The 27,840-nt window shown below is 34.5% G+C and overlaps 3 protein-coding genes across 3 annotated transcripts; all 3 read left to right on the top strand.

Moving 5' to 3' along the window:
- The first annotated feature begins 1,483 nt into the window (after nucleotides 1-1,483).
- LOC132558370 (ATP-binding cassette sub-family C member 10-like) lies at nucleotides 1,484-8,368 on the top strand. The gene is made up of 17 exons (XM_060222916.1): nucleotides 1,484-2,581; nucleotides 2,776-3,003; nucleotides 3,138-3,300; nucleotides 3,414-3,592; nucleotides 3,715-3,966; nucleotides 4,091-4,189; nucleotides 4,364-4,553; nucleotides 4,720-4,944; nucleotides 5,106-5,226; nucleotides 5,362-5,554; nucleotides 5,680-5,895; nucleotides 6,095-6,222; nucleotides 6,454-6,623; nucleotides 6,785-6,942; nucleotides 7,084-7,337; nucleotides 7,502-7,745; nucleotides 8,117-8,368. The coding sequence occupies exons 1-17, from the start codon at nucleotides 1,484-1,486 to the stop codon at nucleotides 8,366-8,368; spliced, it is 4,170 nt and encodes a 1,389-aa protein (XP_060078899.1).
- Nucleotides 8,369-13,523: 5,155 nt separating this feature from the next.
- On the top strand, nucleotides 13,524-20,391 carry LOC132558369 (ATP-binding cassette sub-family C member 10-like). Its single transcript, XM_060222914.1, has 17 exons — nucleotides 13,524-14,621; nucleotides 14,816-15,043; nucleotides 15,178-15,340; nucleotides 15,454-15,632; nucleotides 15,750-16,001; nucleotides 16,126-16,224; nucleotides 16,398-16,587; nucleotides 16,753-16,977; nucleotides 17,139-17,259; nucleotides 17,395-17,587; nucleotides 17,713-17,928; nucleotides 18,128-18,255; nucleotides 18,488-18,657; nucleotides 18,818-18,975; nucleotides 19,117-19,370; nucleotides 19,535-19,778; nucleotides 20,140-20,391. The coding sequence occupies exons 1-17, from the start codon at nucleotides 13,524-13,526 to the stop codon at nucleotides 20,389-20,391; spliced, it is 4,170 nt and encodes a 1,389-aa protein (XP_060078897.1).
- Nucleotides 20,392-24,784: 4,393 nt separating this feature from the next.
- On the top strand, nucleotides 24,785-27,831 carry LOC132558372 (ATP-binding cassette sub-family C member 10-like; the record flags this gene model as incomplete). The annotated part of the gene is made up of 7 exons (XM_060222919.1): nucleotides 24,785-25,882; nucleotides 26,058-26,285; nucleotides 26,420-26,582; nucleotides 26,696-26,874; nucleotides 26,992-27,243; nucleotides 27,368-27,466; nucleotides 27,642-27,831. Coding segments are annotated over exons 1-7 (2,209 nt in total), but the record flags the coding sequence as incomplete, so codon positions are not given.
- Nucleotides 27,832-27,840: the final 9 nt, after the last annotated feature.

Here is a 27,840-nt window from a genome sequence, read left to right as displayed (position 1 = left end):
CAATCATAACGATTACAATAACGTGCAAGCTATTTGCACAAGGAAATCGTCAGAGTAAAGAGAATGTAAATATAAGATTTAATCAGATGAAGATAGTACTTGTCAACTTAGTCTCTTGTTTACCTAAATTTACTTACCATGTTTTTGTTCAACATCGACATGAAAACTATATATGTGTGTGTGGTTTTGTTTTTAGCTGAAAACAAAATAATCCATACATTCCATTAAATACAAAGTGTGAAGTGTTATGTCTTTTCTCAAATAGTTAAATAAATATATGTATTTATTATTCGTATACTTCCGTATATACGGGCAATGCAAATGTGAAGGCATCAAACAATAAGGCAGAGTTAGGCAGAAAAATATTGTCTCTATCTCGAACTGTTTTATAACATTTTATCTTCTCTTAATGTTGAATCCGGTGTTGGATTTTCGCACAATCGCCAGAGCTACGATATAACTATTACAATTCTGGTATACAAAGCTTAAGGTCAATATGTATGTATATCACGTGATTGGTATGTGTATACACATCATGAATGAATATTCGATATCAAACCCTATTTAACGAGGTCAAACATTTATTGATTATATCTGATATCACACATATTTTGCAATATATGCATGTATCTCCACTTTGTAAATTTCTCCGGAAAATACAGATGAAAGCTGGATCATGTATATCTGAGTGACGAACTCTGAACGACAACACAAGTAAATAGTAACCATGTCTCCAATACACGAGCCATTTAAACTCACTTCATTGAATGGGTGTTCGATCTATACTAGGTCATACGACTACGTCACAAATGCCAGTTCTATTTACGTCTAAAAAAATCCCCTTAGTATAGAATCAGGGAAATCAGAAAGAGTCATGAATTCGGGTTTTTTTTGGTACCAGATAGTTATATAAATGACGGTTATCACTAACTTGGTCATACAGCTCGGCTGGTACGGACCAAGAAAGAACTTGTAGCCTTCAATTTATCGCTGAAACCACAATCAGTAAATCTTGCAGGTACGTTCTCTAAAGGTAACTATTTATATCACAAGTTGTGATTTAAAGTGAACCAAAGAGAAATCAAATCAAAAATATTTCTTCAGATATAAAACCAAATTGTAAACCATTGTTTGACGGTAAGAAATAACACATTTCAATATATGCAACACTTAATGTAAATTAGACCTATGTAGCTATGGATAAAACATATAGTTGATAATTAAAATTCACATTGATATAGTAATGATGTTAGTTTATTAACGTGTGAAATAGACCTAACAAAGCCTCAATCTGATTATGATATTATTGATAAGATTTTGCTTATTTCTTAAATGAAAGACATGCAAGAACGGTGATGTACCATGTTAACGTCATTTTACAACCAAAAGTTTTCTAAAATTTACGTATGAATTTAATTAAGTATACGATATTTATTATAAGTTACATATAATTATATGATCTGTTTATTTTCAGATAGAAAAGATGGAGCACACATTCTGGAGAACTTTGCCCCTTAAAGAAATCACATTGAATGACAACAACGTCACTTTGTACAATCAAGCTAATATAAAATTGCTGCAAAGTAACCAATCTATAGTTCATCATGGCATTGTTACAGAGGAACATTTTACAACTACAGCATCAACCGTTGTCAATGTTCTGGTAACTGTCATCAGTGCGTTCATTATCTACTTCCTCACTAAGAAATTATCACAAGAAAAAAGGTCTTCCAATCAGAAGGAAAATCAGGATGAAGAGACGGATCCAACCTCCTGCGCAGTCAGTTACCCGGCCAATGAGGATGATGTCTCCATTCTGTCCAGGTTAACCTATAACTGGGTACAACCCCTTCTGATGAAGGACAGTAAAACGACCAGTCTGTCGTCTGAAGACATGTTTAAAATGCCAAACAGTCTTAACGTAAAGAAAGTACAGGAGGAGTTTTCCAAAAAACTGAAACCAGGAGTGAATATTGGTATGAAAACAGACAAGAAGAACCCGACCTTACTTAGTGCATTATACAAAGCCTACGGACTAGAATACTTTCTTCTTTGTGGTCTTCTAGAGTTGGTAGCGCACCTGATTAATTTCACAGGTCCTATCTCACTTGGTTTATTGTTGTCATTTTTCGAAAATGGTGACGAGCCATCACACACCGGATATCGCTATGCCTTCCTGTTGTTCTTGTCGAGTTTTGGAAAAGCTCTGCTAGACAGCAAATTTCATTTCACCCGTATGCATGTCTTTTTCAAAGTGAGAATTTCGATTATGACAGCTATTTATAAGAAAGCCTTGCGTATAAGCACCGTGTCTTTATCGAAATTCAGTACTGGTGAGATTGTCAATTTTCTCGGGACTGATACTGATAGAATGATGGGCTTCTGTCATTGTTTCCATGCTTTATGGAGTCTACCTTTCGAAACCATTATATGTATGTATATTCTGTATCAACTGGTTGGAATTGCAATGTTGGGAGGACTAGTTGTTGCCCTGATTCTCGTTCCCATAAACAAGATCATATCAACGAAACAAATTGCACTAGGCAAAGTGCTAATGGAACAGAAAGACAAGAGAACGAAGGTATGTATTATTCTAATATATAGCTCAATTTACAAATCGATTCCTTGAGATGTAATCTTTATTCGGATAAGCGTTTCATATCCAAATTTATTTTTGGTTTTGATAACCTTTCATTCTCAGATCGACAGCAATATCATTGATATATTGATGAAAATGAGATGCATAATTAGTATGATTTTCGTTTGCTTCCATAGTTGATGAACGAGGTGCTTGGCGGAATAAAGATCATCAAACTTTACACCTGGGAAGACCACTTTCAAAAGATGATTAATGAACTTCGTGACGCTGAGTTGCAGATCATTAAACGAAGAAAAGTAATTGGAGCCATAACTGGATACTTGTGGACTCTGACTCCGATCTTTATGACCGTATTGACATTCAGCTCCTACTCAATGATGGGAAATACCCTGTCTGCTTCAAAGGTAAAAACCATAGAATATAAATTCTCTGCTGTTACATTTGAAATTGTTTGGAAATATTCAACTTTATATTTAAAGCTCGAAGATGTTTTGAATGTTAAGTTACCAATGTACTCTACTTTTGTTATATTTTACAGATGTTTGCAAGTCTGGCATTGTTTCTAAAACTCCTTGGATCACTTAATCATCTCCCTTGGGTATTCAATGGCATAATGGAAGCCGTCATTTCACTTGGAAGGATAGAGAAATTCGTGGCATTGGAAGATATTGACCTTGATGCTTATTACGAAACAATGAAAGGTAAAATTTAATGTTAATGCAGATGAAACGGTACTAAGTAGCTATACGCGATTAGAAAGTTGTTATGATTTAACATTAATATATCTGATTTTGATGTAATTCTTTGATTACAGAATCGAGGAAATGCGACAGTGTGATTTCGGTAAATACTGGACGATTTACTTGGGAAGGAGAGAAGGTAGAAAACACTGACTCAAAAGAAAACGAGAGAAAACCAAAATGCGAGTCAGGGGAGACAACCAGTAAATCCGGAACACTTTGTCTTCGGGATATAACCGTTGACATTACTCAAGTGAGTAGCAAATATTGATCAATATAAGTCTAGCGAAAAGAACGAGTCATTCATTATCATTATCATTTTTTTCATTTTTCAACACAAAATTAAATTTCAACAAACATTTATTTCATTAATAGGGTCAATTCATAGGAGTGATTGGCAAGGTTGGCTCTGGTAAAAGTTCCTTCCTCAACGCTATACTTGCCGAAATGGCTCGGAAAGAAGGCGAAATCTCTGTGTCTAATCTGAAAAACGGGTTTGCTTTGGCGGATCAGGAACCTTGGATACAACAGGCATCTGTCCGAGACAACATTATCTTTGGCAGTCCGTATAACGCGGGAAAATACGCCGAGGTTGTTGACGCCGCATCTCTTAAAAAAGATATCGAGGTTTGTATGAACAATGTAAATAAATAATACTTTTGCGTTTGTTATCAACCAATTGTATTGTTCTATGAAATGGACGATGCAACAACTGCAGAAATATCAACACGCTCTTGATTTACTCTTTTAGATGTTACCAGCTGGAGATAAGACGGAAGTTGGTGAGAATGGCGTAACACTAAGCGGAGGTCAGAAAGCTCGACTTGCTCTAGCTAGGGCATTATATCAGGTAAACACTGTTTATTATTATTTACTGTTATAATACTCATTGTAACATTCAGAAATAGATATAGCCAATATGTAACGTTGTTATACTTTTTCGGTGATGTATTATTATCCTAAGGCGATGAAACAAACTCATTGTCAATTTGTACATGTATAACTTGATATCTTACTCTTACAGGATAAAGATGTGTACCTTCTCGATGACCCTTTAGCAGCCGTCGACGCTCACGTGGCACAACAAATGTATGACAAATGCATCATGGGATTACTAAAGCACAAGACCAGAATCCTTTGCACACATCACACTCAATTCCTTGGTGAAGCAGATCTAGTCATAGCCATGGATGACGGAATAATTTCAAAAATGGGTAAGTCAAGATACACGTTGTGATTTGTCAATGAGAAAAGTGCATTGGAGAAGAGACCATTTCATATCGATAAGTTAAAATCCAATCAATCCCTAATTTTTAGTTAAATCAATATTACGAATAACTGTTATGATCAAGTCTCAGTAGAAGATGATGTCTTTTCTAGGTCCTCCGAATGAGATACTCCCCGATGTAAAATTTGCTGGACGTAAATCATCTGATAAGGAAAACGAGGATGTGACAGACAACAACAGTAACGAAAAGGACGGTAAACTGGGAGATGAGACAAAGGAAACTGGGGAAGTGAAGTTAGGAGTGTATAAAGCGTATTTGACAGCACTCGGTAAATGGCTTGCCCTGGCAATGATCATGACTGTCGTATGCATGCAAGGTAAGTTGATGCTGCATAATTTGAAGGAAATATATGAGAATAAGATTCCTTGGAGTATTCACAGAATGTGTCTTACTATAAACTGCTATAAACAATTGTGTTGATAGAAAACATGCTAGTAGGTGAATGAAATACAATTTTGGTGTTGGTCTCTATTTCAGTGTCGGAGTTGATGAAGGACTGGTGGCTGACACATTGGGTTTCTAGTTCTAAATTAGACGATACCAATACTTCGGACTCCGGATATCTCTGTTTCCATGACAACATGTCCTCACCAAGAAGGTATTGACTGCTTTTCAATTGACAGCTAAAGATACAAATATCTAAGGAAACAAAACGACTGACATTTTACAGAAATATATGATTGTTTTTAAAACTGTGTCTTTTTTCTTCTACAATGGTTAATATTTGTTTCAGTTTTGATCAACGTTTTGATTCCGTGCCTCAAGAAACATCCAGACATTCCAGTCTTCTTTACTACATGGTGGTTTACGCCTGTCTCTCCGCTGTTTATGCTCTTTTCTCTTTGGCCAGAGAAATTCTCTTTGCCTATAGTGGAATGAGTGTTGCTAAGACCATACACAGTAACCTTCTCAACACAATTCTGAAGGTAAGAGACCATTGATTAAAGAATAAAGCATAAAGCAAAAGTGATCCGTAAGTCAAAATTTGATGTCTTTTTCAACGTGTTTCGTGAATTGTTTATCTAATTGTTTTTGTGATTTGTGTTTGTAGGCGCCCATGTCCTTCTATGATGTGACTCCTGTAGGCCGAATTCTCAACAGATTTTCGTCAGACATGGGAACAATAGACGACTCCATAAGTCACATGGTTATGGTGGTTCTGAGTCAAGTTTTTGAAGTTGTTGGAACAATAGCAATGGTGTGTTACGGAATGCCTTGGTTCATAGTTTTGCTGTTGCCCCTGGGTGCCATCTACTATCGGCTGCAGGTAAAGTAGATTGATTATTTAAAAGATCAATAATATTCTCTATTCATTGCATTTTTTCTGAGTCTAATTTTAACGGTTTTTCGGGGACAATTCGTAAATGACTCTTGCAACGTCATGCTACAAATTTTGTAAATTTTGTTTATCTTTTGATAATGGATTTTCAATTAACATTCAAACTAATGTCAATAAATGTTTACAGGAGAGATACCGTCACACATCTCGCGAAGTCAGACGAATTTCAAGCCTTAACCGCTCTCCCATCTTCTCCCACTTCTCGGAGACGGTGTCAGGATTGGTCACTATTCGAGCATTTCGGGAATCCGAAAGGTCAGTCTACTTATCCACATGAAATCAGAATTTTATTTAGATTTTTTTTATTAATGGCTGGCAGTAGTACAAAATATTCATCGAAAAAGGCATTTATTTGTATTCATATATATTTGAACTTAATTAAGAATTGTGATTTCAATAGAATGTAATCTCGAAACGTAACTTTGATTTCATTTACACAGTGTGAAATATTTGGAATGTATTAAAATGATAGTCATATTCTTACAGATTTACAGACCAACATATAAACCACATAGACAACTGGTTAAAAACTCACTATACAGCCCATAACATAGGCATGTGGCTATGGCTTCGAACGCAGTTGGTTGGAATCGTCATGGTGACCGGAATTGCAACGATGGCTGTTATCCAACACAACTTTTATGGTATTGATCCAGGTAGGAATTCTTATATTTCACTTTTGTCCATATGTTTAGTTCACGAAATATGAGAAGAGATATCAGAATTAAAAATTGAAAACAATTTCAGTAAAGAGTTGTTTTTTGAAAATTTGTATTACAAATCTCTGATATAATCAATAATCAATTCTATATTACAGGAGTAGTTGGACTGGCCATTTCCTACATTTTATCATTATCTGGTCTTTTAAATGGAATGGTCAACTGCGTGACAGAGACAGAGAAACAAATGGTCAGTGTGGAGAGAGTTTATCAATACATAGAAGACACACCCAGTGAGAAATGGGACGGAACACAGGTAAGAACATATAAAAAAAGAGCAATCGTTTTGAGGAATTATGACGAACTTAAATAAGTATTATATATATATAGCTTATTATCACATTAATCAAATATTGATATGCAAACCATTTAATTACCGTATTTACCGTACTTACAGCCTTCTCCTTCCTGGCCTGCTGCTGGAGTTCTCAGCTATAGTGACGTCTTCATGAAATATCGGGAAGGCTTACCTAGTGTCCTCAAAGGCCTCACGTTCACTACACGTCATGCTGAGAAGATTGGAATTGTGGGACGGACAGGGTCCGGGAAGTCAAGTCTCTTCCAGACACTGTTCCGTACTGTAGAGATAAACTCTGGTGATATTACCATTGATGGAGTGAATATACAGCAACTGGAGCTCAAAGACGTCAGGTAAATACCAATATAATTATCATAATACATGTAGTTGTCATTTTATTTGTCGTTTCTATAAACACAGCGTGAAGTAACTGACATTTTGTTTTTGATTAATCGATAGATAATGAAGCAAAGCTAAATTATTCGTCAGTATTTGATATAAACGAAAATACTTTCAGGCGTCATCTGGCTGTGATTCCTCAAGACCCATTCCTCTTTAGTGGTACCGTCAGGGAGAATCTCGACCCCACGTCTTGTTACAGTGATGAGGAACTGTGGGGTGTCCTTGACAGATGTCATCTCCGCCTACCTGTAGACAGACTGGGAGGTCTCAAGGGAGAGGTGGGAGAGAAAGGACGACATTTTTCTGTAGGACAGAAACAACTTATGTGTCTGGCAAGGGCTCTACTAACGAAGGCCAAGGTAATTTATATACAGCTTCTTAAAGACAAGTATAGGAATATTAGTGACAAATAAAAACACAATAATTTTTATATCACTGCCCATAGAAAACAATAATTTGCTGAATAAAACAATATTTATTAAGGGATTTTTATTTTAAATAATTGACGACAATTTGAAATCGACGGAGAAAATGATAATGCACTTCTCCGGTAATGAAGTCATTGAAAGAATGCCAAGAAAAAAAATTGATAATTGAATGATTAGTAGAGGAAAATAAAAAAAAAAAAAAAAAAAGAAAAGAAAAACAAATGTAATTCATTTCAGTGTGAACAGAACGATAATGATGTATCTGTGAATTGTGTATTCAGAATGAAGTTTTCTATTTCCAGGTGTTGTGTATAGATGAAGCTACGGCCAGTGTAGACCTGGAGACAGACAAATTAATACAAGAAACAATCCGCAAGGAGTTTGTGGAGAGTACAGTGTTGACCATTGCCCATAGAATCAACACCATAATGGACAGTGACAGGGTGTTGGTGATGGACCAGGGTCAAGTGGCTGAACTGGACTCTCCAGAAAATCTTCTCAAAAATCCACAGTCTCAGTTCTACCAGTTAGTTCACGGAAAACCATCCGAGTAAAAAAAACTGATTCTTACCTTCTGATCTTTTCTCTGGGTTTAGCAATACCACCACTGTTCTATACCAGATACATTAAGATCGACATTGATGCGTGCTATAAACACAAAAAGTAACCAATTGCAATCTTGCCATCTGAGACGTTTCGCTCCAAGAATATTATTTCTAAATACAGACAATACACTACAATATCAATATTAATGATATTTGTCGATCTCTATGTTTATGTGTGATGAATTAGTTGTTATTGAAATGAAGCATGATATGACTTTCAATATTATTTTTAATGGGTTAATATTTTTTGTCATATACAAAGTTATTTATTGTTAAAATGTAAAATCGGTCATCAGTGTTGTTTTTATTATTTTGTTTTTAACATTGTAATACATGTGATGTTTATTCTTGTGCGCAGAAATAGTTAAACATCGATATAAAGCAGGGTAATTATTTTGTATATGTATGTTGTAATGGAAATATTGAAAAAAGTGTTTATCATGGTGCGGATATATGGTTATGAAAGGGTTTAGATTGTGTGTTTCTGAACAAGCGAGACAGGAATGTTTATTTGTTTATAAAATGGACTGTAATAAGATACATGATTGGTGTATATGTACAAAGGAAAGAGTGATAAAGATATGAATAAATGGTTGTTTGTTAGTATTTCAAATGTTAATATTTTCTTCATGGTGCTTAAAAGGTTTTCGATAATCTCGTAAACATGTCACATTTAATAAATAATTGAAATAATAACGTGTTTTCAGTTTTTCTATTCTGTTCAAAACTTGTGTGTAATAAATACATCAATGCAGATTATTCAGACTTTTCCTCCACTAGTCACCTATTAACGATAGCTAGATAATACAACAATATACTACTACTTTTTATTGACTTAATGCGTGTATAAGATGTCTTTCATCATTTACATACTGTCAATTACCAATAATTACCAATACGTCAACGTAAAATGTCACCAATACAAAACGGCCTACAATGTCTCATATCTTGTTTATACATGAATACTACTACGACTAATGATGAAACAGAAATATATCATTTTAATCTTGTTTACACTGCAAAAGTAAACGCTATACATATTTTACCAATGTCTGATATAGAAACAAGACTTCAAATTAACACTAATATAAAAAGTTCACCGTCTTCTCTAAATCTAGATATTATTTTCCATCAGTTTGGCTATTCCAAATAGGCTTCATTATATATGCCTCGACGCAAGTTGCAGAAGAACGAATCAGCTGTACAATGTAGTTTAGTTTGTTGTTTGGTTCTCCTCAAATGCTAATCACGTGTGTCGTAAATTACCTTTGTCTAACACTGAAAACAGACTTTAATCATCAATGTATGATATAAAAATCTCATCACTTTGCTGCATCATCTCACATAATGATATGATAATCTGAAACTGATCACATCGAAACATTATTGTTTAAATTGATGATTGGGAAAGCGCTAAGCCTTAATAAGTTCACGAGTTGTTGCGACGTTGCATATCATAGACCTACTCAAGAACACTCCACGCAAAATGCAATAAACATGAATGGATTATGTTAGCTATCATTTTCAATGTAATCGTATTTGTCACATTCTCATCAAATATACCCTATATTTATCCCCATATGTCCAATTAAATTGAAATTTCCAAAAAATAAACAATTTTTATCGGTACCGACAATCGTGGTGTTTGAAGTTTTGTGGTAGAAATACCGTATTATCGATTTTTTTGTACTAAAACAGCATTAACTTAATTTATTTAGCAAAGACGTGAGTACTCAACTATAAGATAATAAGTATAAAACGGCCGCTTTACAAACGCTTAATGTAACGTCATCGGAATGTACACCTTACAATAGTATATCCTTACACAATAATAGGCAGCAAATCAGTGTTCAACATTTATTACCAGTTAATATCTTAGTCAGGTCAGGATCAATAGCTTGATTCAAAATGTCTGATATTGAATCAGGGGCGTTAATTATCAATGTGTCATACCAATAAACATATATAGATTACCAACGTCTTATATAAGCAACAATATGAAAACAAATAGCAGGAGTTGTAAATATATATATATATATAATAGATTAAACAATAATCTTAAAGTCAGAATATTGCAGAATGAAAATGGATAATAAATAAAAATATTAATATAACTATTAGAAAACCTTTATATAAAAAACATAACTCGTATTTCAAAGTATATAAACATTCAGTGGTTTCAATAAAGAATACTACATGAAATCATATCAACAGATTTATAACTAAATAATCTAGTTAATACAATTAAGGTAAGTATGAAGCCGAAACGTTATATATATCCCAAATGAATGTTAGGAAATTAAAAATATTAAATTTTTTATGTTTTTATTCAAAATCAAATATTGACAGAAATCAGAGCCTCAAAACTTTTTTTAAAAATGATATACATTTAATTGCTGATCTTTGAACTTCCTGATTCTTGATACAAAATACTGCATATATAGCAACAATCTATCATATGATACATTTGTATATGGTTCATATTGCCACTAATTAAGGATCAATGTTATGAATTTGATATAATACAATATGATAATCTATAATTATATAAAGTAATCATGGTTACTAATTGCAAAAGAATTAATATGACAATAAAAAAATCAGTTGCCTAACTTTGGTATCTATAACGTAGGTCATACGTTGTTAGAGAAACAATGACTAAAGTACCAATGGTTCAGAAACAAGGAAAAATGTCTATTGGTATCGTTTTATTTTAAGGTAAAAAATAAATAAATGTAAAAGAAGTCGCATACATCCATTAATTTTACCGTCAGATTAGAAATCTTGTTTACAAAGGAAACTGTAACAACTTTGGAACCATTTGAACATGTGTAGTTTCGTTAGTCGTAACCTCAGGCAAAGCGAACGCATCATGATTGTAGTATTGAGAATGTGTATAAAAACTGTAATAATTCTGATCTTTCTGATGTATTTATTTGACCCATTAGTTATATAATGAAACAAACAAATAACTGAAAACTGATACAATCTAACAAGTTTTATATTATCTTGTGTCTGGGAATGTAATTTCTTGTCATAGTGGTATGTAGATATATATTTATTTCATTTATATAAAATCATAAAGAGACAAGTTATTAATAGTTGTCCCATTCATAACTAGGAAAATTATGACATATGATCGAACTGGTAGCTAACACCATTCACACATCCTCAGCACTCTAGCGTTATTCACACTGACATACGTGTGTATCTAGTAATGAAAGGTACCACCTTCACATGAGTGTTGACTGGTCAGTGTATTGTATAGCAAGGTTAAGGTCACCCTAGTCACGGTTCACTAATACTTTTGTCAACGCTGTAAATGCCGTCTTACTGTTTTCCATTAGAGAGTTACATTTACCCTGGTTTTTCCATGTGATTCCCGGGGATAGGTAATCACAAACCATTCAAACGTCAGCACATTCTTATATGTATCAGGTACAGAAAACCTCAACTGTCCACATTCAGTACCTTTCAATCATAACGATTACACGAACGTCCAAGCTATTTGCACAAGGAAATCTTCAGAGTGAAAAAAATGTAAATATAAGATTCCATCAGATGAAGATAATGCTGTTTCAAATTAGCTTTTTGTTTACCTAAACTTACTTACCATGTTTTTGTTCAACATCGAATTAAAAACTACATATGTGTGTGGGGTTTTGTTTTGATCTGAAAACAAAATCATCCATACATTCCATTAAATACAAAGTGTGAAGTGTAATATCTTTTTCCAATAAATAAACGAATAAAGAAATATATATATGTATTACCGTTTGTATACTTTCAAACAAATTGGTGAGTGACCAATAACTATTTTTTTCCCAATTTTCTTTTAAATATTTCGAATAAATAAAATTATCACTTCTCTACGTGCCTGCATGGAGGTCATCGATAGTGTATATGTAAATTATTGGCTAATCGTAAAATGATTCACTAATGAAGATACAGAATATCTGTATACAATGAGGAAGAGTTAGACAGAAAAATACTGTCTATATCTCGAACTGGTTTATAACATTTGATCATCGCTTAATGTTGAATCGGGTGTTGGATTTTCGTACAACCGTCAGAGCTGCGATATAACTATTACAATTCTGGTATACAAAGCTTATTGTCAATATGTATGTATATCACGTGATCAGTATGTGTATACACATCATGAATGAATATTCGATATCAAACCCTATTTAACGAGGTCAAACATTTATTGATTATATCTGATATCACACATATTTTGCAATATATGCATGTATCTCCACTTTGTAAATTTCTCCGGAAAATACAGATGAAAGCTGGATCATGTATATCTGAGTGACGAACTCTGAACGACAACACAAGTAAATAGTAACCATGTCTCCAATACACGAGCCATTTAAACTCACTTCATTGAATGGGTGTTCGATCTATACTAGGTCATACACCTACGTCACAAATGCCAGTTCTATTTACGTCTAAAAAAATCCCCTTAGTATAGAATCAGGGAAATCAGAAAGAGTCATGAATTCGGGTTTTTTGTACCAGATAGTTATATAAATGACGGGTAGCACTAACTTGGTCATACAGCTCGGCTGGTACGGACCAAGAAAGAACTTGTAGCCTTCAATTTATCGCTGAAACCACAATCAGTAAATCTTGCAGGTACGTTCTCTAAAGGTAACTATTTATATCACAAGTTGTGATTTAAAGTGAACCAAAGAGAAATCAAATCAGAAATATTTTTAGATATAAAACCAAATTGTAAACCATTGTTTGACAGTAAGAAGTAACACATTTCAATATATGCAACACTTAATGTAAATTAGACCTATGTAGCTATGGATAAAACATATAGTTGATAATTAAAATTCACATTGATATAGTATTGATGTTAGTTTATTAACGTGTGAAATAGACCTAACAAAGCCTCAATCTGATTATGATATTATTGATAAGATTTTGCTTATTTCTTAAATGAAAGACATGCAAGAACGGTGATGTACCATGTTAACGTCATTTTACAACCAAAAATTTTCTAAAATTTACGTATGAATTTAATTAAGTATACGATATTTATTATAAGTTACATATAATTATATGATCTGTTTATTTTCAGATAGAAAAGATGGAGCACACATTCTGGAGAACTTTGCGTCTGAAAGAAATCACGGTGAATGACAACAACGTCACTTTGTACAATCAAGCTAATATAAAATTGCTGCAAAGTAACCAATCTATAGTTCATCATGGCATTGTTACAGAGGAACATTTTACAACTACAGCGTCAACCGTTGTCAATGTTCTGGTAACTCTCATCAGTGCGTTCATTATCTATTTCCTCACTAAGAAATTATCACAAGAAAAAAGGTCTTCCAATCAGAAGGAAAATCAGGATGAAGAGACGGATCCAACCTCCTGCGCAGTCAGTTACCCGGCCAATGAGGATGATGTCTCCATTCTGTCCAGGTTAACCTATAACTGGGTACAACCCCTTCTGATGAAGGACAGTAAAACGACCAGTCTGTCGTCTGAAGACATGTTTAAAATGCCAAACAGTCTTAACGTAAAGAAAGTACAGGAGGAGTTTTCCAAAAAACTGAAACCAGGAGTGAATATTGGTATGAAAACAGACAAGAAGAACCCGACCTTACTTAGTGCATTATACAAAGCCTACGGACTAGAATACTTTCTTCTTTGTGGTCTTCTAGAGTTGGTAGCGCACCTGATTAATTTCACAGGTCCTATCTCACTTGGTTTATTGTTGTCATTTTTCGAAAATGGTGACGAGCCATCACACACCGGATATCGCTATGCCTTCCTGTTGTTCTTGTCGAGTTTTGGAAAAGCTCTGCTAGACAGCAAATTTCATTTCACCCGTATGCATGTCTTTTTCAAAGTGAGAATTTCGATTATGACAGCTATTTATAAGAAAGCCTTGCGTATAAGCACCGTGTCTTTATCGAAATTCAGTACTGGTGAGATTGTCAATTTTCTCGGGACTGATACTGATAGAATGATGGGCTTCTGTCATTGTTTCCATGCTTTATGGAGTCTACCTTTCGAAACCATTATATGTATGTATATTCTGTATCAACTGGTTGGAATTGCAATGTTGGGAGGACTAGTTGTTGCCCTGATTCTCGTTCCCATAAACAAGATCATATCAACGAAACAAATTGCACTAGGCAAAGTGCTAATGGAACAGAAAGACAAGAGAACGAAGGTATGTATTATTCTAATATATAGCTCAATTTACAAATCGATTCCTTGAGATGTAATCTTTATTCGGATAAGCGTTTCATATCCAAATTTATTTTTGGTTTTGATAACCTTTCATTCTCAGATCGACAGCAATATCATTGATATATTGATGAAAATGAGATGCATAATTAGTATGATTTTTGTTGGCTTCCATAGTTGATGAACGAGGTGCTTGGCGGAATAAAGATCATCAAACTTTACACCTGGGAAGACCACTTTCAAAAGATGATTAATGAACTTCGTGACGCTGAGTTGCAGATCATTAAACGAAGAAAAGTAATTGGAGCCATAACTGGATACTTGTGGACTCTGACTCCGATCTTTATGACCGTACTGACATTCAGCTCCTACTCAATGATGGGAAATACCCTGTCCGCTTCAAAGGTAAAAACCATAGAATATAAATTCTCTGCTGTTACATTTGAAATTGTTTGGAAATATTCAACTTTATATCTAAAGCTCGAAGATGTTTGGAATGTTACGTTACCAATGTTCTCTACTTTTGTGAATTTTTACAGATGTTTGCAAGTCTGGCATTGTTTCTAAAACTCCTTGGATCACTTAATCATCTCCCTTGGGTATTCAATGGCATAATGGAAGCCGTCATTTCACTTGGAAGGATAGAGAAATTCGTGGCATTGGAAGATATTGACCTTGATGCTTATTACGAAACAATGAAAGGTAAAATTTAATGTTAATGCAGATGAAACAGTACTAAGTAGCTATACGCGATTAGAAAGTTGTTATGATTTAACATTAATATATCTGATTTTGATGTAATTCTTTGATTACAGAATCGAGGAAATGCGACAGTGTGATTTCGGTAAATACTGGACGATTTACTTGGGAAGGAGAGAAGGTGGATAACACTGACTCAAACGAAAACGAGATAAAACTAAAATGCGAGTCAGGGGAGACAACCAGTAAATCAGGAACACTTTGTCTTCGGGATATAACCGTTGACATTACTCAAGTGAGTAGCAAATATTGATCAATATAAGTCTAGCCGAAATAAAGAGTAATTTATATCATTTTTTTTAATTTTATCAACACAAAATTAAATTTCAACAAACATTTATTTCATTAATAGGGTCAATTCATAGGAGTGATTGGCAAGGTTGGCTCTGGTAAAAGTTCCTTCCTCAACGCTATACTTGCCGAAATGGCTCGGAAAGAAGGCGAAATCTCTGTGTCTAATCTGAAAAACGGGTTTGCTTTGGCGGATCAGGAACCTTGGATACAACAGGCATCTGTCCGAGACAACATTATCTTTGGCAGTCCGTATAACGCGGGAAAATACGCCGAGGTTGTTGACGCCGCATCTCTTAAAAAAGATATCGAGGTTTGTATGAACAATGTAAATAAATAATACTTTTGCGTTTGTTATCAACCAATTGTATTGTTCTATGAAATGGACGATGCAACAACTGCAGAAATATCAACACGCTCTTGATTTACTCTTTTAGATGTTACCAGCTGGAGATAAGACGGAAGTTGGTGAGAATGGCGTAACACTAAGCGGAGGTCAGAAAGCTCGACTTGCTCTAGCTAGGGCATTATATCAGGTAAACACTGTTTGTTATTATTTACTGTTATAATACTCATTGTAACATTCAGAAATAGATAAAGCCAATTTGTAACGTTGTTATACTTTTTTCGGTGATGTATTATTATCCTAAGGCGATGAAACAAACTCATTGTCATTGTACATGTATAACTTGATATCTTACTCTTACAGGATAAAGATGTGTACCTTCTCGATGACCCTTTAGCAGCCGTCGACGCTCACGTGGCACAACAAATGTATGACAAATGCATCATGGGATTACTAAAGCACAAGACCAGAATCCTTTGCACACATCACACTCAATTCCTTGGTGAAGCAGATTTAGTCATAGCCATGGATGACGGAATAATTTCGAAAATGGGTAAGTCAAAATACAAATTGTGATTTGTCAATGAGTAAAAAGCGCATTGGAAAAAACCCATTTCATATCGATAAGTTAACATCCAATCAATCCCAAGTTTATTTGAATCAGTATTACGAATAATTGTTATGATCAAGTCTCAGTAGAAGATGATGTCTTTTCTAGGTCCTCCGAATGAGATACTCCCCGATGTAAAATTTGCTGGGCGTAAATCATCTGATGAGGAAAACGAGGATGTGACAGACAACGACAGTAACGAAAAGGACGGTAAACTGGGAGATGAGACAAAGGAAACTGGGGAAGTGAAGTTAGGAGTGTATAAAGCGTATTTGACAGCACTCGGTAAATGGCTTGCCCTGGCAATGATCATGACTGTCGTATGCATGCAAGGTAAGTTGATGCAGCATAATTAGTAGGAAATATATGAGAATAAGATTCCTTGGAGTATTCACAGAATGTGTCTTACTATAAACTGCTATATACAATTGTGTTGATAGAAAATATGCTAGTAAATGAATGAAATACAACTTTTGTGTTGGTCTCCATTTCAGTGTCGGAGTTGATGAAGGACTGGTGGCTGACACATTGGGTTTCTAGTTCTAAATTAGACGATACCAATACTTCGGACTCCGGATATCTCTGTTTCCATGACAACATGTCCTCACCAAGAAGGTATTGACTGCTTTTCAATTGACATTTAAAGATACAAATATCTAAGGAAACAAAACAACTGACATTTTACAGAAATATATGATTGTTTTTAAAACTGTGTCTTTTTTCATCTACAATGGTTAATATTTGTTTCAGTTTTGATCAACGTTTTGATTCCGTGCCTCAAGAAACATCCAGACAATCCAGTCTTCTTTACTACATGGTGGTTTACGCCTGTCTCTCCGCTGTTTATGCTCTTTTCTCTTTGGCCAGAGAAATTCTCTTTGCCTATAGTGGAATGAGTGTTGCTAAGACCATACACAGTAACCTTCTCAACACAATTCTGAAGGTAAGAGACCATTGCTTAAAGAATCAAGCATAAAGCAAAAGTGATCCGTAAATCAAAATTTGATGTCTTTTTCAATGTGTTTCGTGAATTGTTTATCTAATTATTTTTGTGATTTGTGTTTGTAGGCGCCCATGTCCTTCTATGATGTGACTCCTGTAGGCCGAATTCTCAACAGATTTTCGTCAGACATGGGAACAATAGACGACTCCATAAGTCACATGGTTATGGTGGTTCTGAGTCAAGTTTTTGAAGTTGTTGGAACAATAGCAATGGTGTGTTACGGAATGCCTTGGTTCATAGTTTTGCTGTTGCCCCTGGGTACCATCTACTATCGGCTGCAGGTAAAGTATATTAATTATTTAAAAGATCAATAATATTCTCTATTCATTGCATTTTTTCTGGGTCTAATTTTAACGGTTTTTCGGGGACAATTCGTAAATGACTCTTGCAACGTCATGCTACAAATTTTGTAAATTTTGTTTATCTTTTGATAATCAAGTTTCAATTTACATTCAAACTAATGTCAATAAATGTTTACAGGAGAGATACCGTCACACATCTCGCGAAGTCAGACGAATTTCAAGCCTTAACCGCTCTCCCATCTTCTCCCACTTCTCGGAGACGGTGTCAGGATTGGTCACTATTCGAGCATTTCGGGAATCCGAAAGGTCAGTCTACTTATCCACATGAAATCAGAATTTAATTTTGATTTTTTTTTATTAATGGCTGGCAGAGGTACAAAACATTAATCGAAAAAGGCATTTATTTGTATTCATATATATTTGAACTTAATTAAGAATTGTGATTTCAATAGAATATAATCTCGAAACGTAACTTTGATTTCATTTACACAGTGTGAAATATTTGGAATGTATTAAAATGATAGTCATATTCTTACAGATTTACAGACCAACATATAAACCACATAGACAACTGGTTAAAAACTCACTATACAGCCCATAACATAGGCATGTGGCTATGGCTTCGAACGCAGTTGGTTGGAATCGTCATGGTGACCGGAATTGCAACGATGGCTGTTATCCAACACAACTTTTATGGTATTGATCCAGGTAGGAATTCTTATATTTCACTTTTGTCCATATGTTTAGTTCACGGAGTATGAGAAGAGATATCAGAATTAAAAATTGAAAACAATTTCAGTAAAGAGTTTTTTTTTTAAATTTGTATTACAAATCTCTGATATAATCAATAATCAATTCTATGTTACAGGAGTAGTTGGACTGGCCATTTCCTACATTTTATCATTATCTGGTCTTTTAAATGGAATGGTCAACTGCGTGACAGAGACAGAGAAACAAATGGTCAGTGTGGAGAGAGTTTATCAATACATAGAAGACACACCCAGTGAGAAATGGGACGGAACACAGGTAAGAACATATAAAAAAAGAGCAATCGTTTTGAGGAATTATGACGAACTTAAATAAGTATTATATATATATAGCTTATTATCACATTAATCAAATATTGATATGCAAACCATTTAATTACCGTATTTACCGTACTTACAGCCTTCTCCTTCCTGGCCTGCTGCTGGAGTTCTCAGCTATAGTGACGTCTTCATGAAATATCGGGAAGGCTTACCTAATGTCCTCAAAGGCCTTACGTTCACTACACGTCATGCTGAGAAGATTGGAATTGTGGGACGGACAGGGTCCGGGAAGTCAAGTCTCTTCCAGACACTGTTCCGTACTGTAGAGATAAACTCTGGTGATATTACCATTGATGGAGTGAATATACAGCAACTGGAGCTCAAAGACGTCAGGTAAATACCAATATAATTATCATAATACATGTAGTTGTCATTTTATTTGTCGTTTCTATAAACACAGCTTGAAGTAACTGACATTTTGTTTTTGATTAATCGATAGATAATGAAGCAAAGGTTAATTCTTCGTCAGTATTTGATATAAACGAAAATACTTTCAGGCGTCATCTGGCTGTGATTCCTCAAGACCCATTCCTTTTTAGTGGTACCGTCAGGGAGAATCTCGACCCCACGTCTTGTTACAGTGATGAAGAACTGTGGGGTGTCCTTGACAGATGTCATCTTCGCCTACCTGTAGACAGACTGGGAGGTCTCAAGGGAGAGGTGGGAGAGAAAGGACGACATTTTTCTGTAGGACAGAAACAACTTATGTGTCTGGCAAGGGCTCTACTAACGAAGGCCAAGGTAATTTATATACAGCTTCTTAAAGACAAGTATAGGAATATTAGTGACAAATAAAAACACAATAATAATTTTTATATCACTGCCCATAGAAAACAATAATTTGCTGAATAAAACAGTACTTATTAAGGGATTTTATTTTAAATAGTTGACAACAATTTGAAATCGACGGAGAAAATGATAATGCAGTTCTCCGGTAATGAAGTCATTGAAAGAATGCCAACAAAAAAATTGATAATTGAATGATTAGTAGAATGAAAAAAAAAAAAAAAAAAAAACCGAAATGTAATTCATTTCAGTGTGAACAGAACGATAATGATGTATCTGTGAATTGTGTATTCAGAATGAAGTTTTCTGTTTCCAGGTGTTGTGTATAGATGAAGCTACGGCCAGTGTAGACCTGGAGACAGACAAATTAATACAAGAAACAATCCGCCAGGAGTTTGTGGAGAGTACAGTGTTGACCATTGCCCATAGAATCAACACCATAATGGACAGTGACAGGGTGTTGGTGATGGACCAGGGTCAAGTGTCTGAACTGGACTCTCCAGAAAATCTTCTCAAAAATCCACAGTCTGAGTTCTACCAGTTAGTTCACGGAAAACCATCCGAGTAAAAAAAACTGATTCTTACCTTCTGATCTTTTCTCTGGGCTTAGCAATACCATCACTGTTCTATACCAGATACATTAAGATCGACATTGATGCGTGCTATAAACACAAAAAGTGACCAATTGCAATCTTGCCATCTGAGATGTTTCGCTCCAAGAATATTATTTCTAAATACAGACAATATACTACAATATCAATATTAATGATATTTGTCAATCTCTATGTTTATGTGTGATGAATTAGTTGTTATTGAAATGAAGCATGTAACTTTAAAGAATCCATGTTCCAAAGTCACAGCAAATACATCTACCAAATGTAAAATGTAATCCTACATCGACGAAACTGTGGTTTTTATTAACAATCGGGAATGTTCGTCAGGAATTGATATGAGGTGTTCAATATTATTTTTAATGGGTTAATATTTTTTGTCATATACCCAAGTTATTTATTGTTAAGTTTATGTATAGATCGGTTATCAGTGTTGTTTTTATTATTTTGTTTTTAACATTGTAATACATGTGATGTTTATTTTTGTGCGCAGAAATAGTGTTATTGTTTTCTGTTATCAGTTAAACATCGATATAAAGCAGGGTAATTATTTTGTATATGTATGTTGTAATGGAAACATTGAAAAAAAGTGTTTACCATGGTGCGGATGTATGGTTATGAAAGGGTTTAGATTGTGTGTTTGTTAAGTTTATGTATAGATCGGTCATCAGTGTTGTTTTTATTATTTTGTTTTTAACATTGTAATACATGTGATGTTTATTTTTGTGCGCAGAAATAGTGTTATTGTTTTCTGTTATCAGTTAAACATCGATATAAAGCAGGGTAATTATTTTGTATATGTATGTTGTAATGGAAACATTGAAAAAAAGTGTTTACCATGGTGCGGATGTATGGTTATGAAAGGGTTTAGATTGTGTGTTTGTTAAGTTTATGTATAGATCGGTCATCAGTGTTGTTTTTATTATTTTGTTTATTGTAATACATGTGATGTTTATTTTTGTGCGCAGAAATAGTGTTATTGTTTTCTGTTATCAGTTAAACATCGATATAAAGCAGGGTAATTATTTTGTATATGTATGTTGTAATGGAAACATTGAAAAAAGTGTTTACCATGGTGCGGATGTATGGTTATGAAAGGGTTTAGATTGTGTGTTTGTGAGCAAGCGAGACAGGAATGTTTATTTGTTTATAAAATGGACTGTAATATGGCACATGATTGGTGTATATGTACAAAGGAAAGAGTGATAAAGATATGAATAAATGGTGGTTTGTTAGTATTTCAAATGTTAATATTTTCTTCATGGTGCTTAATGCGTTTTTGATAATCTCCTAAACATGTCACATTTAATAAATAATTGAAATAATAACGTGTTTTCAGTTTTTCTATTCTGTTTAAAACTTGTGTGTAATAAATATATCAATGCAGATTATTCAGACTTTTCCTCCACTAGTCACCTATTAACGATAGCTATAAAACAACAATATACTACTACTTTTTATTGACTTAATGCGTGTATTAGATGTCTTTCATCATTTACATACTGTCAATAACAAATAATTACCAATACGTCAACGTAAAATGTCACCAATACAAAACGGCCTACAATGTATAATATCTTGTTTAATGATAAGTGATTATGATTAATAAGGTTCCAGTTTTATGCAAAATACTGGTAATATCATCATATTGCACCCCTCTATAGATATATAAATAAATAATTTATTCAATCCAGGTAAGTCATGTCACGTTTCCAAATGAGAACAAGGTAAACAATAATGGAACTAACAGGCATTCACGATCATCATTCATCACCGACGTCATATCGCAAGAAGAAATATGAAATTAATGTTTCTCAATGAAATTATTGTGACGACAATAAACTTCCATAATCTTCATCAACCCGCACCTCCTGAAATCCCGAGTTTCCCAATATCTAGCTAACACGTCTTTACTCAGAGCAGGCATCAATTGCAAGAGAATTAATATGACAATAAAGAAATCAGCTGTCTAACTTTGATATCTATAATGTAGGTTATACGTTATTACTGAAACAATGACTAAAGTACTAATGGTTCAGAAACAAGGAAAATGTCTGTTGGTATCGTTTCTTTTCGTTTCATTAGAAAGTAAACAAAATTAAATGTAAAAATGATGGCATACATCCATTAGTTTTACCGACAGGTTGGAAATCTTGTTTACAAAAGGAAACTGTAACAACCTTGGAACCATTTGAACATGTGTAGATTCGTTAGTCGTAACCTCAGGCAAAGCGAACGCATCATGATTACAGTATTGATAATGTGTATAAAAACTCTAATAAGTTTTATTTTATCTTGTGTCTGGGAATATAATTTCTTGTCATAGTGGTATGTAGATATATATTTATTTCATTTATTTAAAAAACATAAAGAAACAAGTTTTAATAGTTGTCCCATTTATAACTAGGAAAATTATGACATATGATCGAACTGATAGCTAACACCATTCACACATCATCAGCACTCTAGCGATAGTCACACTGACATACATGGGTATCTAGTAATGAAAGGTACCACCTTCACATGAGTGTTGACTGGTCAGTGTATTGTATAGCCCGGTTTAAGTCGGTCTAGTCACGGTTCACTGGATTCCAATCGAGAGTTACCTTTACCCTGGTTTTTCCATGTAATTCCCGGGGATAGGTAATCACAAACCATTCAAACGTCAGCACATTCTTATATGTATCGGGTACAGAAAACCTCAACTGTCCATATTCAGTACCTTTCAATCATAACGATTACACTAACGTCCAAGCTGTTTTCACAAGGAAATCTTCAGAGTGTAAAGAATGTAAATATAAGATTCCATCAGATGAAGATAATGCTGTTTCAAATTAGCTTTTTGTTTACCGAAACTTTCTTATCATGGTTTTGTTCAACATCGAATTTAAAACTACATGTGTGGTTTTGTTTTTATCTGAAAACTAAATCATCCATACATTCCATTAAATACACTGCGTGAAGTATAATATCTTTTTTCCGATAAGTAAATAAACAAATAGATATATATATATTTACTGTTTTTTTTTACTTTCAAACAAATTGGTGAGTGACCAATAACTATTTTTTTCCCAATTTTCTTTTAAATATTTCGAATAAATAAATTAACCACTTCTCTACCTGCCTGCATGGAGGTCATCGATAGTGTATATGTAAATTATTGGCTAATCGTAAAATGATTCACTAATGAAGATACAGAATATCTGTATACAATGAGGAAGAGTTAGACAGAAAAATACTGTCTATATCTCGAACTGGTTTATAACATTTGATCAACGCTTAATGTTGAATCGGGTGTTGGATTTTCGTACAACCGTCAGAGCTGCGATATAACTATTACAATTCTGGTATACAAAGCTTATTGTCAATATGTATGTATAGCACATGATGGTATGTGTATACACATCATGAATGAATATTCGATATGAAACCCTATTTAACGAGGTCAAACATTTATTGATTATATCTGATATCACACATATTTTGCAATATATGCATGTATCTCCACTTTGTAAATTTCTCCGGAAAATACAGATGAAAGCTGGATCATGTATATCTGAGTGACGAACTCTGAACGACAACACAAGTAAATAGTAACCATGTCTCCAATACACGAGCCATTTAAACTCACTTCATTGAATGGGTGTTCGATCTATACTAGGTCATACACCTACGTCACAAATGCCAGTTCTATTTACGTCTAAAAAAATCCCCTTAGTATAGAATCAGGGAAATCAGAAAGAGTCATGAATTCGGGTTTTTTGTACCAGATAGTTATATAAATGACGGGTAGCACTAACTTGGTCATACAGCTCGGCTGGTACGGACCAAGAAAGAACTTGTAGCCTTCAATTTATCGCTGAAACCACAATCAGTAAATCTTGCAGGTACGTTCTCTAAAGGTAACTATTTATATCACAAGTTGTGATTTAAAGTGAACCAAAGAGAAATCAAATCAGAAATATTTTTAGATATAAAACCAAATTGTAAACCATTGTTTGACAGTAAGAAGTAACACATTTCAATATATGCAACACTTAATGTAAATTAGACCTATGTAGCTATGGATAAAACATATAGTTGATAATTAAAATTCACATTGATATAGTACTGATGTTAGTTTATTAACGTGTGAAATAGACCTAACAAAGCCTCAATCTGATTATGATATTATTGATAAGATTTTGCTTATTTCTTGAATGAAAGACATGCAAGAACGGTGATGTACCATGTAAACGGCATTTTACAACCAAAAATGTTCTATAATTTACGTATGAATTTAATTAAGTATACGATATTTATTATAAGTTACATATAATTATATGATCTGTTTATTTTCAGATAGAAAAGATGGAGCACACATTCTGGAGAACTTTGCGTCTGAAAGAAATCACGGTGAATGACAACAACGTCACTTTGTACAATCAAGCTAATATAAAATTGCTGCAAAGTAACCAATCTATAGTTCATCATGGCATTGTTACAGAGGAACATTTTACAACTACAGCGTCAACCGTTGTCAATGTTCTGGTAACTCTCATCAGTGCGTTCATTATCTATTTCCTCACTAAGAAATTATCACAAGAAAAAAGGTCTTCCAATCAGAAGGAAAATCAGGATGAAGAGACGGATCCAACCTCCTGCGCAGTCAGTTACCCGGCCAATGAGGATGATGTCTCCATTCTGTCCAGGTTAACCTATAACTGGGTACAACCCCTTCTGATGAAGGACAGTAAAACGACCAGTCTGTCGTCTGAAGACATGTTTAAAATGCCAAACAGTCTTAACGTAAAGAAAGTACAGGAGGAGTTTTCCAAAAAACTGAAACCAGGAGTGAATATTGGTATGAAAACAGACAAGAAGAACCCGACCTTACTTAGTGCATTATACAAAGCCTACGGACTAGAATACTTTCTTCTTTGTGGTCTTCTAGAGTTGGTAGCGCACCTGATTAATTTCACAGGTCCTATCTCACTTGGTTTATTGTTGTCATTTTTCGAAAATGGTGACGAGCCATCACACACCGGATATCGCTATGCCTTCCTGTTGTTCTTGTCGAGTTTTGGAAAAGCTCTGCTAGACAGCAAATTTCATTTCACCCGTATGCATGTCTTTTTCAAAGTGAGAATTTCGATTATGACAGCTATTTATAAGAAAGCCTTGCGTATAAGCACCGTGTCTTTATCGAAATTCAGTACTGGTGAGATTGTCAATTTTCTCGGGACTGATACTGATAGAATGATGGGCTTCTGTCATTGTTTCCATGCTTTATGGAGTCTACCTTTCGAAACCATTATATGTATGTATATTCTGTATCAACTGGTTGGAATTGCAATGTTGGGAGGACTAGTTGTTGCCCTGATTCTCGTTCCCATAAACAAGATCATATCAACGAAACAAATTGCACTAGGCAAAGTGCTAATGGAACAGAAAGACAAGAGAACGAAGGTATGTATTATTCCAATCTATAGATTTTTAAAAAGATAAAAAATCGATTCCTTGGATTGTAATCTTGACTCGGATAGGTGTTTCATATCCAAATTTATTTTGGTTTTGATAACCTTTCATTCTCAGATCGACAGCAATATCATTGATATATTGATGATTTATTTTGCTTCCATAGTTGATGAACGAGGTGCTTGGCGGAATAAAGATCATCAAACTTTACACCTGGGAAGACCACTTTCAAAAGATGATTAATGAACTTCGTGACGCTGAGTTGCAGATCATTAAACGAAGAAAAGTAATTGGAGCCATAACTGGATACTTGTGGACTCTGACTCCGATCTTTATGACCGTACTGACATTCAGCTCCTACTCAATGATGGGAAATACCCTGTCCGCTTCAAAGGTAAAAACCATAGAATATAAATTCTCTGCTGTTACATTTGAAATTGTTTGGAAATATTCAACTTTATATCTAAAGCTCGAAGATGTTTGGAATGTTACGTTACCAATGTTCTCTACTTTTGTGAATTTTTACAGATGTTTGCAAGTCTGGCATTGTTTCTAAAACTCCTTGGATCACTTAATCATCTCCCTTGGGTATTCAATGGCATAATGGAAGCCGTCATTTCACTTGGAAGGATAGAGAAATTCGTGGCATTGGAAGATATTGACCTTGATGCTTATTACGAAACAATGAAAGGTAAAATTTAATGTTAATGCAGATGAAACGGTACTAAGTAGCTATACGCGATTAGAAAGTTGTTATGATTTAACATTAATATATCTGATTTTGATGTAATTCTTTGATTACAGAATCGAGGAAATGCGACAGTGTGATTTCGGTAAATACTGGACGATTTACTTGGGAAGGAGAGAAGGTGGATAACACTGATTCAAACGAAAACGAGATAAAACCAAAATGCGAGTCAGGGGAGACAACCAGTAAATCAGGAACACTTTGTCTTCGGGATATAACCGTTGACATTACTCAAGTGAGTAGCAAATATTGATCAATATAAGTCTAGCCGAAATAAAGAGTAATTTATATCATTTTTTTTAATTTTATCAACACAAAATTAAATTTCAACAAACATTTATTTCATTAATAGGGTCAATTCATAGGAGTGATTGGGAAAGTTGGCTCTGGTAAAAGTTCCTTCCTCAACGCTATACTTGCCGAAATGGCTCGGAAAGAAGGCGAAATCTCTGTGTCTAATCTGAAAAACGGGTTTGCTTTGGCGGATCAGGAACCTTGGATACAACAGGCATCTGTCCGAGACAACATTATCTTTGGCAGTCCGTATAACGCGGGAAAATACGCCGAGGTTGTTGACGCCGCATCTCTTAAAAAAGATATCGAGGTTTGTATGAACAATGTAAATAAATAATACTTTTGCGTTTGTTATCAACCAATTGTATTGTTCTATGAAATGGACGATGCAACAACTGCAGAAATATCAACACGCTCTTGATTTACTCTTTTAGATGTTACCAGCTGGAGATAAGACGGAAGTTGGTGAGAATGGCGTAACACTAAGCGGAGGTCAGAAAGCTCGACTTGCTCTAGCTAGGGCATTATATCAGGTAAACACTGTTTGTTATTATTTACTGTTATAATACTCATTGTAACATTCAGAAATAGATAAAGCCAATTTGTAACGTTGTTATACTTTTTTCGGTGATGTATTATTATCCTAAGGCGATGAAACAAACTCATTGTCAATTTGTACATGTATAACTTGATATCTTACTCTTACAGGATAAAGATGTGTACCTTCTCGATGACCCTTTAGCAGCCGTCGACGCTCACGTGGCACAACAAATGTATGACAAATGCATCATGGGATTACTAAAGCACAAGACCAGAATCCTTTGCACACATCACACTCAATTCCTTGGTGAAGCAGATTTAGTCATAGCCATGGATGACGGAATAATTTCAAAAATGGGTAAGTCAA

This window comes from Ylistrum balloti, unplaced genomic scaffold (assembly GCF_031769215.1).
Source record: "Ylistrum balloti isolate Yb309-2 unplaced genomic scaffold, AGI_CSIRO_Ybal_v1 Utg370782, whole genome shotgun sequence".
Taxonomy (NCBI): Eukaryota; Metazoa; Mollusca; class Bivalvia; order Pectinida; family Pectinidae; genus Ylistrum; species Ylistrum balloti.
This window is presented reverse-complemented; position numbering and strand designations above follow the sequence as displayed.

What these genes read in the sequence shown, in the direction of transcription:
- LOC132558370 (XM_060222916.1), top strand. Translation starts at nt 1,484, where the DNA reads ATGGAGCACACATTCTGGAGAACTTTGCCCCTTAAAGAAATCACATTG. An exon ending in CTCTTAAAAAAGATATCGAG is followed by an intron (nt 3,967 to 4,090) that starts GTTTGTATGAAC and finishes TTACTCTTTTAG; the next exon opens with ATGTTACCAGCTGGAGATAA. An exon ending in TAGCTAGGGCATTATATCAG is followed by an intron (nt 4,190 to 4,363) that starts GTAAACACTGTT and finishes TTACTCTTACAG; the next exon opens with GATAAAGATGTGTACCTTCT.
- LOC132558369 (XM_060222914.1), top strand. Translation starts at nt 13,524, where the DNA reads ATGGAGCACACATTCTGGAGAACTTTGCGTCTGAAAGAAATCACGGTG. An exon ending in GACTGTCGTATGCATGCAAG is followed by an intron (nt 16,978 to 17,138) that starts GTAAGTTGATGC and finishes TCTCCATTTCAG; the next exon opens with TGTCGGAGTTGATGAAGGAC. An exon ending in GCATTTCGGGAATCCGAAAG is followed by an intron (nt 18,256 to 18,487) that starts GTCAGTCTACTT and finishes ATATTCTTACAG; the next exon opens with ATTTACAGACCAACATATAA.